The sequence below is a fragment of the Epargyreus clarus genome, unplaced genomic scaffold, assembly GCF_041222505.1.
Source record: "Epargyreus clarus isolate Ecla_fem2 unplaced genomic scaffold, WU_Ecla_fem_2.2 ptg000006l, whole genome shotgun sequence".
Classification (NCBI taxonomy): domain Eukaryota; kingdom Metazoa; phylum Arthropoda; class Insecta; order Lepidoptera; family Hesperiidae; genus Epargyreus; species Epargyreus clarus.
In genome coordinates, this window is record NW_027332214.1 from 4,896,357 (window position 1) to 4,907,424 (window position 11,068).

The window sequence follows — 11,068 nt, forward strand, 5'->3', positions numbered from 1 at the left end:
AACTTGCAAACTTACAATTTATAAAACTTGCCACTAGATGGCGCTATTTTATATTATTTTGTAACATACTTTATGTAATACGCATTATTGAAGTAATATAAATAATCCGAATAATTACAGATATATGTTTGTTTCTCTTATCATTTTAGCAGATGCGTTCATTTACCTTCCCTTTTTTCTATTCGATATATATCATAATTATCATTCGTAAGGAGTAAACTCCAATCGTGCGTCGTAGCTGACACACACACACTTTTTTTTTTAGAGCTCATGTCAATATCGTAGGACGTGATTTATATTTATCAGTATTTTCATAATTTGGTATTTATTTTTATTTAATAAATATATTTTAGAAAACTTACTATTATATTCAAGTATGAGTGTATAGGTAGTGTATGGTGTAGTGGGTAGGTTACTATACTCTTTGTAGTGGGGGTTCTGTCTTTCGATCTATTGTTTCTTTCTCACTTATCAAGACTTGTTTCAGTTCCGCCTATATCCTCGTCAAACATTACTGTCCTACTGCTGGGTACCTGCCTCGTCTGTATCTCACGAGCGACTATAGAAACTTCACACACATTTTAGATTTTTTCGAACTCAGGCATTCAGAATTCACCACGATGTTTTTAATCGCCGTTTCGTCCATGTACATCTTATCTATAAAATTCTCGTATCACAATGTTAGTTACCGTACTCCTCCGAAACGGCTTTACCGATTTTCACCAAATTTTATATGCGTATTCAGTAAGTCTGAGAATCGGCTACTATCTATTTTTCATACCCCAAATGATAAGTGATAAGGGTTGTTCACCCTTAACATTTTTTTATTTATATGGCAACATAACGTTTGCCGGAGGCTCAGCTAGTATTTTTACAAGATATTATGTGGAGACTATTATCATGTTCTATCATGGTTGAACAAAAACGGTCAAAGATTGCAACTGAAACATAAAATTATCCTACGAAAATGGGTTCAATTAAAATAACAATAAATGTGATAAGTATAGAATATGTATTACCATGATAAAAACAATTTAACAAGTTTTATTTTCTAATATAAAATCCATAAACCAAGTAAAATATAAAATTATTACATAACTAAATCACCAAATCTTATATTTTTAAATGTAATTTGATAACAACATAGATTAGTAAAGATTACTCACTCCTATCCTAACAAGAAAATGTAACCAGTTTTGACAATTGAAATTGTCACTGTAATTTGTTTTCGTGTTTGTTAAAAATATTAAAAAATGTAGTTTTTAGAGCATTTACGAATGAAAAGAAAAGCACGTCTAAACTGCACATGTCGGCATTGTTCCGCGTAAATTACACCATGACAACCAATATACGGCTGACACATCTGTCAGCTGTTTGAACCAATTAATGGCTTCCTTCAATTACAAGGCGGTGAGAGATCTATACTAATCTATGGATAACAATAGAAAATACACCTAATAGGACTTAATATTATATTGCAATGGATTAAAAATATTTAAAACGCCTGAGTTGGAATGATAATAATCTTTTTCACTTAATCTTACAAGTTATAATGCTTAATAGAACATTTCTTTTACTTAAAACTGTAATTGCAATCTTCAAAAGTCCCATTAAGCTTGAAGGCGACGTAATTATAAAGTTATAACTATTCCGACACTATCTAATAATTAATTAATAAAGTATATTAAATAACGTTCTAAGAGCTTTATAAGTAAGGCACATTGAGACAAGGTAGCATAAAATCATACCCCATAACAAACACATTGTAATTGCAAAAAGAAAATAATATGATCATGAGAAAAGGTAAATCTATGAAAATTTGAGTAACATGTTCTAAATCTTACGCAAATAATTTTACACACAAATTAATTTGTTCAACAGTTTATACTTTTAAATTAATCTGTAACTAACTGAAAATAAAAATGTAATAATAATTATAATTATAACTTATCTAAATATAAAAAGCTTACCATAGGGCCTTCACATAGTTTAAAAAATCGAAATAAGAAAAATCCTAAAATGTAAACATAATATTTTCTTTCATCTATATGCATCTATCATTTCAATTATTGTGTCATACAATTCATTGGTACATAGTAAGTCAATAATTTAGTAATCACCGACTTCTATCTGGTTACATACATTATAAAGGCCCCTAGTATCCAAATCAAAAAAATCTTAGTATTATTCTGCCATACAAACTGCACGTACATTGCACGAAATGCTTACTTATTAATATTCCCCACTATCTTCCATATTAACTCCATTCGACAACCGTATCTTCCACCAAGTACTGAACAGACTGCATGGCTTAAGATAACATTGAGCCTGAGACACATTGCTTGGCTCATACATAGATTAGTAAAGATTACCCACACCTAACAGGAAAATGTAACCAGTTTTGACAAATTAAATGGTCACTCTCATCTATTTTCGTGTTTGAAAAATATAAAAAAATGTAGTTGTTAGGTCATTTTATGAATTAAACGATATTTCTCTGCACTTTGTCTTCGATTTCGTGTTTTTGCACTACTTATCTGCGCATGTCGGTCATTCCGCGTAAATGACACCATGACATTCATTAAATGGCTGACATAATTGTCAGCCGTTTAAGCTATTTAATGACTTCCTTCAATTACAAGGCGGTGAGATATCTATACTTATCTATGGGCTCATATTGAGCGCTTTTTATTCTGCAAGCACTATATTGCATCGTGCCTACAATCTACTCAATTCCCTCATCCCCCTCCTGTTCATAATCAACGTCATCCTTGGCTTATTCGGTTTCCATCACATCCTCCTCAGCTTCATCCTGCGAGCCTTGCAAGAGGATGTGCTTGATGATCTGGTCGATGGTGTGTGTGTGCAGCATGCGCTCGATGGCCTCGTCCTCCACCACATAGAGGAACAGATGTTTAGCGTTCTCCCGCAGACACTGCACGCGAGTCCACTTGTCGCGGTCCGCTGCACGGGCGCCGCAGTGCTCTATCACCTTCTCTAATACCTATACAAAACATTTTTATGTAACAAGAATATAAAACACGAGATGCGAACCTTCTTTATAACCTAAAATAATATTTAAAAAAAAATCCAACTGTGCACAATAAACCAAACCTGGCTACAGTGACTACAGGACAATTTAAACCTAACCCCTATTGGTATGACAAAAGAATAACAGACTTGGACATCTGTAATCAACTTCAAAAACTAATTTGCCATTCATTCATTCTCGAATATAGCAAAAGCACATTATATTCATTCACATTTTGTAAAAGAATTATGTGAAACTGTAAAATACACAGTGCATATAAAGCTAGTCATTTTAAACATACATCTCGATCACAAAATAAAAATTACTAAAGTTTAAGAAATAATATTGCTAAAATTACATTAACAAAATAAGTAAAACTTACATTATCAACAGTTTCATCTGGCCACCCGAAACATTCTAGTGTGTCCTTATCAATTAGCTGCTCCAGTAACTTATTGAGGCTCTCCGCTAACTCTTCTTCACTCATCAATGGACTTCCTTCGACCTAAAATATTATTGAACATTTTATGACTTTTCATGTACCAACAATATTAGTAAACTGGTTGGTTAACCACTATGGACCCAAGGGTGGGGTTATAAATAATAAATAATAAACACTTTCTACACTGACAGCCCCACACCAGGATTCCCTGTGTCGTGGGTGCCATGGACACACACATAGACAAATACACAAATACCCCGACCCAGAAACAGAAATCTAAATTCATCATTTAGATATCTGTCTGGCCAGGGATCGAACCCGGGACCCTTTGCGCCTTTGCTCTTTCCTTTACTTTGTTATGAGTGTAGGGTCTATTTTTTGTTGTGGAAAAGCTTGATTTTTACATTAAAATGTTTTAGAGTGATAGACCTGTTTTTGTAAAATACAAATGGAGATGCCGACTAAGTATGCAAAGCGATCAGAAAATTAGTTTTTATAAAATTACCTTCAAAATGACCCCCTCAGTTGCATCCTCCGGTTGTCTTGATTCCTGAATCCCTCCATACAGTACGCCAAGCCCGTAGCCTTCTAGGATGCGTTCAGATTCCGCATCCAACAAGTTCAAAATGGAATCCATTTCGGATTTTCTCACTCTGTCCACGCCAAGGTTGGATCCCTTTAACGAAACACATTTTAAGTTAGATAAAGTATTTATTTGTAATTTAAAAATGATTGGCTTTTTACAAATTCATAAATTACAATCAATACAACTAGAAACTCTATAATTACTATATATCTTTTACTCTATTTGTGAACATTGGCCTACTTAGGAAAATGTTTGCCCATCCCTGACCTATGAGATGAAAAGTTGCGTCGTATACTCACGAACACCTGTCGTACTTGGTTTAGATGATCGCGGAACACCTTCGTGGTGGGCACGTCGCACGTGACGACGCATTTTTTTTTTATAATAAAAGTGTAGCAGACGAGCATGCAGTCCACCTGATGGTAAGTGGCTACTGCCGCCCATGGACATCTGTAATCAACCCCAGATAGGATTAGATATTCTTACCTGAGGTCGGCCACAGATGCGCCGCTACCCCTGAGGACTAAGTTGGAACGCCTCGGAAAGTCTGTCTCCCTTACCACACCCTTCAAACCGGAACACAGCAGCGCCTAACACTGCTGTTATTAGGTAGAAATAGGTGTGGCGGTGGTGACGCCGGAGTCGAACCACAAAGGGTTCTACGACCTTCGTATGTTCATCTCGTTGGAAAAGCTCCTCGAGCACACGTACGATACACCTATATCATATCTAGAAGTCGTGACGTATACTCACAAAGACCTTTCGCACGTGAACACGTGGTCGTGGTGGGCACGTTAATCTCGTTGGGAAAGCTCCTTGAGCACGTTACACTTGTACGATATACCTTTGGCAAAGGGAGATCTCCCGCCGGGCTAGCTGATTATGCCCGGGGAAGGGCCGTGCTCCGACAGTCTCAATTCGGAGCTTGTATATATGCAAGATGTTTAGAAAACATCGATAGCCTGATTCAACAGCGCCATCTCTTGACGAGTAGCGGGAAGTTGCTACATATCTAGAAGTCTTGACATATACTCACAAAGACCTGTCGCACGTGGTTGAGATGAGCGCGGAACACGTCGTGGTGCGCGCGTCGCACGTGTCGCACGAGCTGCTCGCCGCGCACGTACGCGCGCGCCGCCACACAGTACATGCAGCGCCGCGGCCGCTCCAGCTTGTGCGTGCTCATGTGACGGCGCATGTTCATCTCGTTGGAGAAGCTCTTCGAGCACACCTCGCACACGTACTCTGCGAACATTGTTTTTATGATATTAAAGTACCAGACGAGCGAGCAGTCCACCCGGTGGTGAGTGGCTACTGCCACCGATGGACATCTGTAATCAATCCTAGATAAGATTAGATATTCCTACCCAAGGTCGGTCACAGATGGGCAGCTACACCTGAGGACTAAGCTGGATGCCTCGAACAAGTATGTTGTACGCAACGCACGCGCCGATGTTACACATAATTTAGATATACTATTTACTTTCGTGTGTTGGTCGCTTGCTGTATTAAAATTTGTTGTTGAATGCATAAAAATATTTTATTAACTATCGAGTAAGTATAACTCCTTACATACAATACACACACGCTACGTTTTAAAATGAAAACTTTAAATTGTACCTCATTTGTAAATTAATACGATCTTAATATTGGCTTTGATACCTTTCTCAATCACATGGGCATTTGATATGTGGCTTTGAAGACCGCTCGTATTGACAAATTCCTTCTTAACATCTGCCACAGGACAAACAAGTTTGCAAAGACCCAAACGCTCCCTGGTGTGTGCAGTCAATCTGAAAAGAAACTTCAAGTTAAAAATACACAGTACAAATACATATAAATATCGTCACATAATGTCTTGTTATGAATTTTTACTACACAAATTATTTCGAAATTGCGATTTAAAAATATATTCCCAAAACATTTTTGCAACTGTAACCTCATTATGCTAAAAAAAGTTTAAATTGATAGGTTTCAAACACTATTAAAACCTAGAATTTTTTCTATTATAATAGAAGCAAAGAAGCATACATTTCCCATAGACATCTTTACTCAATATCAGATATCAGAATAAATACCTTTTTTTTTTGTTTACGAGGGGGAAACCTTCAAAAGGTACCCTATGCCGTGGGGGCGACACGGGGTTATGTGGGATTCTTACCGCACTAAAACCCCCCCGGTGGCCGTCCTCGGCGCTGCGTAGAGGACTCCGGGATCTCCAAAGGAACACAACCGGAGTCCTCTTAGCGCGTTGCCCCGTCGGGCTCTGTCCGGGTCAGCTTGACGCTCGCCACACCATCTGGTGCGTACGACGGTATGCGACCACACATACCGCCGTCCTTCCCGGGGTCACTAACCGGGCGGTTCGAACTCCCATTCTCGCCACCCGCAACCCCGGAAGCTCCTTTTAGTCGCCTCTTACGACAGGCAGGGGATACCGTAGCCCTATTCTGGTCCCGGAACTACAGGGACAATCAGAATAAATACCTGCTGAACAATATGTTGTTATCCTTGAGCTGAAATCTAACCTTGAATAAAATCTTGAAACACTTTGGATGAGTGTTTATCTTACCACCCTATTCAGACCAAACATATAACTTAAAACCGCTAATATTAGACATAATATGTTTGATGGTGGCGCCTTCAGAGTCTAACGATCATGACTAAAACAAATACAGTCCTACAGAACAAAACTCATTTGGCCTTAGACTTGAAGGCGGGACCGAACTCTGTGCAAGTGTTCGAGTTTTTTTTTTTTATAATATAGAAGTAGCAGACCAGAGCATGCAGTCCACCTCATGGTAAGTGGCTACTGCCGCCCATGGACATTTGTAATCAACCCCAGATAGGATTAGATATTCCTATCTGAGGTCGGCCACGGATGCGCCACTACCCCTTCGGACTAAGCTGGAACGCCTCGACAAAGTCTGTCTCCCTTACCACACCCTTCAAACGGAACACAGCAGCGCCTAACAGTGCTGTTATTAGGCAGAATTAGGTGTGGCGGTGGTGCTGCCGGAGTCGAACCACAATGGGTTCTACCATCTTCAAAAGTGCTTCTCCATGTGGCGCTGGAGCTGCACACGCTGGATAACCGCTAATTAGACAAAATATGTTTGATGGTGGCGCCTACCGAGTCGAACAATCATGACTAAAACCACAGTCCCACAGAACAAAACTCACTTGGCCTTAGACTTGAAGTTGACACCACACTCTGTGCAAGTCAAGAAGTGCTTCTGCATGTGACGCTGGAGTTGCACACGCTGGATGTAGGAGCGTTGGCACAGGGTGCACTTGTGCGGCTTGTTCTCCACGTGTGTCAGCACGTGGCGCCGCATCACTTCGATAGTGTATGTACTGTATCCGCACTGTGCAAAAAAAATTATTTTATATCACGGCGTGCGTAAATTGACGTTTTACGCACGCTTCGCGTGCGCAAAACCCCAATTTCCGACCCCGTAATATAAAATTTTATACAACACGCGGACGAAAAATGTTTTTCTGACTCGTGTGATTGCAGTCCTCGCCTGCGGCTCGGCCTGCAAACTCACACTTGTCAGAAAAAAATTTTTCGTCCTCGTATTGTAATGTACTATTATTTTATATCTAATCATTTCAAAAATGTTTTAATAGATTCTTTACAGAACTCTTTTTGAACATCAATATATCCACCACCACTCCACAAGGTTTGCGGATTGTTGTCGTATTGTGTTAATTTTTTTGTTTATGTATTACATAGAAGTATATCTGGAACTCATTTAGTCACAGTTCACAGGTTTTTAAATAATATTTCCCAATGAAAACTATTACTTTCAAATCTAATATATACCTACTTTAACTTAATTACTAGTGTTGTTCTAGGCGGGTGTATGGCTAATAAATTAGTATATTGTCACATATTTTACAAATATTGGTATACATCCTACATTTTATTTTGACTAGAACACTATTAATGATTTATTGGATCACTTACCAAACATAGTTCCAAGAGGCAAAGAAAACAAAAGTATAGATTAAAACTTTCATGTTATAAAACAACTTTATATTATGTAACTGCACACATACAGGGACAATAGCAATATTCATATCAATGCTTGAAAACAAATGTTGATTAGGAAGAACCTAATCAACATTTGCTAAAATTTACAGGTGAGTTGATTTGCATATAAAAACCTTGAATTAATATGTAAAATAAACTTACATAAATGATTGGATTCAAAATGTTTCTATGTCTAAGTTATTATTACTATTTTATTATTTAACTTTAAAATCACTCTCTTGTATGCTTTATGCAATGTAGATTAGCAAGGTTTGTCTTTCAATTGTTCAACTACAGTTACTACAGAACTATAGAAACTGTAGTTTCTAACCAACAATAACAACTGGAAACGAAAAGTTATAAAATTAATCCACCAGTGCTCATATAACCAATCACTCACTACTCTACTGTAGATTGGTCAAGTCTACACCAGCCATAGCCCTATACACTTCCACTTCAGAAGAGACAAACAGTTTAAAATGCATGTATGCAAATGTTGTACTTACCACACTGCATTCATACTTTCTCTCTCCATGTATTTCTAAATGCTTCGCCATAGCAGTTCTTGATCTTGTATCCTTCCCACAATGATCACATACAAATTTGTTTGGTGACTCTAAAACATAAGTTTTAGTTAATTACACATACACCTTTAACAGCAGTCTTAAGAACTGTTTTCTGGTTTGGAGGGTGTGGTAAGGGAGTCTCTTAATTAGTCGGCAACATTTCCAAAAACTCCAGTCCATTCCAATCATAGTCAATACAGATACAGAACAACATCCAAGTTAATATAGTATATAATCTTTATGGAGGTATTTACAAATTGTCACTTACAATATTTTTTCATACTACTACCGGAATAGACCACAACTTTTCGAAGAAGATCCGGTAAGAAACTGGGTGGTTTTGGAGTTAGTGGGTGTGTCTTTTTTTTCATATTAATTATTACTATTTTTTACTCTAGTTAAATAACTAAATTGTAAATTGAATTTATGGAATATTGTACATAACAAAACTTACCTGAGTGGTACTGTCGGTAGTGACTAATTAATCTGGAGAAGGATTTGGTATGATATGTACAGTGCTTACAAGGGAAAGCACCTCGTCTTATATGTTGTAACCGAAGGTGGACTATTAGATTGTCTTTTCGGGTAAATGTTGCTTTACATATCTGGAAGACATACACAAAACTTAAACTCTTACCTTCAATACATTAACTTAAATAAAAACATAAGGGCAGATGTGCGATATTGATGGCCAGTTTTATGATAATTACTTTATAATTCCGTACCACACGTGAATAAGTTAATAAGTCGAAAAAGCACAATGTTCATTGCAGCTATTTGTACTCTTTGGTGAGAGGGTTATTTTAAACAAGTTGTGTATGTACGGTAAGTAAAGACCTGTTAAGTTACTTATTCATCTATAAATTCAAATTATTAAACAATCCTAATGTTTATTATGACAAATAAAAAATAATTTACATAAATATGTTTACAGTAGATCGACATATCAACATATTCACGCGTGGTACGGAATTTATAAGAGCTCAATGTTATTTTGTATATCAAATTTTAGTTTTATGTCTCGCTTCAATTTCAGTCTGTTTCAAATTATTTTAAGTATAAAGTATGAATCCACTGAATGAATGAATAAGAAGGTTGATCAAAGTATACCTGGCTGGAATGAAACCTTCCTCAAAAACAAGTCTGCTTATTGTCTCGTTAGCTTAGTATCAACAACATCTCTATTACTTAAAAAAACTTGAACATGTTTTTAAATACCCTCTCAATGGTCAGTTGCGGTGATAAAGTCAGCGCAATCAATGTGTAACTTGATACTTATATTATTTGTTATATTTTCGTATAAAAACCAGTATCTCCAAAATTTTATATACAGCATGTGTTTATAAAAATTGCATATATAAATTGCTACAATTAAAAATTGTGATACTTGGACATTCAAATCAAAGAGAAATAAATTACAAAATGTCAAAACATGAACAACTCACTTCACAATGAAATATAGTAACTCCAAGACCATCACATCCCCTCTGTGACATATGACGTATAACATGGGAACGTCTCACAAATTTCTTCTTGCAATGCTCACATTCGAATATTTTTCTCTCATGCACTTTAGTTATATGATCCCTAAGGGTTTTCTTATCCGGGCAACGGACTGCACAGCTATCACAGGCCACACTCCCTGGACCGCTGGCATGATCATTCTTAAGATGTAATTCATAGCTAACTTTGAATCTAAATTTTTTATTGCACTCCTTACAAGAGTACAAAGCCTGAAAAACATAAAAAATAAAGTAACAAAATAAAAGCGAAAGAAAACTTGACAAGCAATCTAGCGCCTGGACGCGACTATTTCTACGATTATTCAGGGCAAAGAGTTTGTGTACATTTTAGTGCCAGTAAAGTAAAGTTAATGTCAATTGACCTATCACAGATTTCGTAGCTTTTCATGATCGAATATTTAATTCGTATTGTACCTTTAAATTAGATTCGGCTGCGCATAAAACAGAATTGCCCTCTTGGCAAAGTTTTTCGTGGCGTTGTAAGGATTGTTTCGTGACAAATGTACTGTTGCATATTTCACAAGAAAGATTAAAGTCTCTCTGTGTTTCTTGTTCTTTCTTAGTATAGACTTTCGCTTTAGGTGGCCGACCTCGCTTTTTACGTTTTAGTGGCATCCTAAAATAAAAAAATGTAAATTTTGATAAATGCTCCTTACTTATGTGTACCATAAAGAAATTAAAGGGAATACAAAGTTTGATATTACTTTCACCCAGGCGCTGGTTTTACTTTTGATTACGACAACAATATGGCGTATATAGGGATGTCAATGTATCGTTAAATCAAATAATCGATATTTTGTGTATAACCGGTATAATAATCAATAAAAGTAAAAAATACATATCTAAATATTTCCTTAAATGAACAATATCTATACACGAAA

At 36.7% G+C, this 11,068-nt stretch overlaps 1 protein-coding gene across 2 annotated transcripts; it reads right to left on the bottom strand.

Moving 5' to 3' along the window:
- Positions 1-993: 993 nt before the first annotated feature.
- Positions 994-10,940, bottom strand: LOC140742751 (zinc finger protein 711-like). 2 transcript variants are annotated; one of them, XM_073073740.1, is made up of 11 exons: positions 10,892-10,940; positions 10,602-10,803; positions 10,110-10,397; positions 9,119-9,269; positions 8,605-8,714; positions 7,243-7,427; positions 5,722-5,852; positions 5,096-5,304; positions 3,979-4,149; positions 3,414-3,536; positions 994-3,004 (listed from the first exon to the last, which is right to left on the bottom strand). In XM_073073740.1, exons 2-11 carry the CDS (start codon positions 10,800-10,802, stop codon positions 2,777-2,779), a joined length of 1,797 nt encoding a protein of 598 aa, XP_072929841.1. In that variant the 5' UTR covers position 10,803; positions 10,892-10,940; the 3' UTR covers positions 994-2,776. The 2 variants fall into 2 exon arrangements, with proteins under 2 accessions (XP_072929841.1, XP_072929839.1); XM_073073738.1 differs by lacking the exon at positions 10,892-10,940 and having other exon boundaries at positions 10,602-10,885.
- Positions 10,941-11,068: the final 128 nt, after the last annotated feature.

Bases quoted from the DNA above. Each gene is read 5' to 3' on its own strand.
- LOC140742751 (XM_073073738.1), bottom strand. From the start codon at position 10,856: ATGGTACACATAAGTAAGGAGCATTTATCAAAATTTACATTTTTTTAT. The intron at 8,715-9,118 runs GTAAGTTTTGTT...CTTATGTTTTAG, and splicing joins CTACCGACAGTACCACTCAG to AGTCACCAAACAAATTTGTA. The intron at 5,853-7,242 runs GTGAGTTTTGTT...GTTTCTTTTCAG, and splicing joins AACTTCAAGTCTAAGGCCAA to ATTGACTGCACACACCAGGG.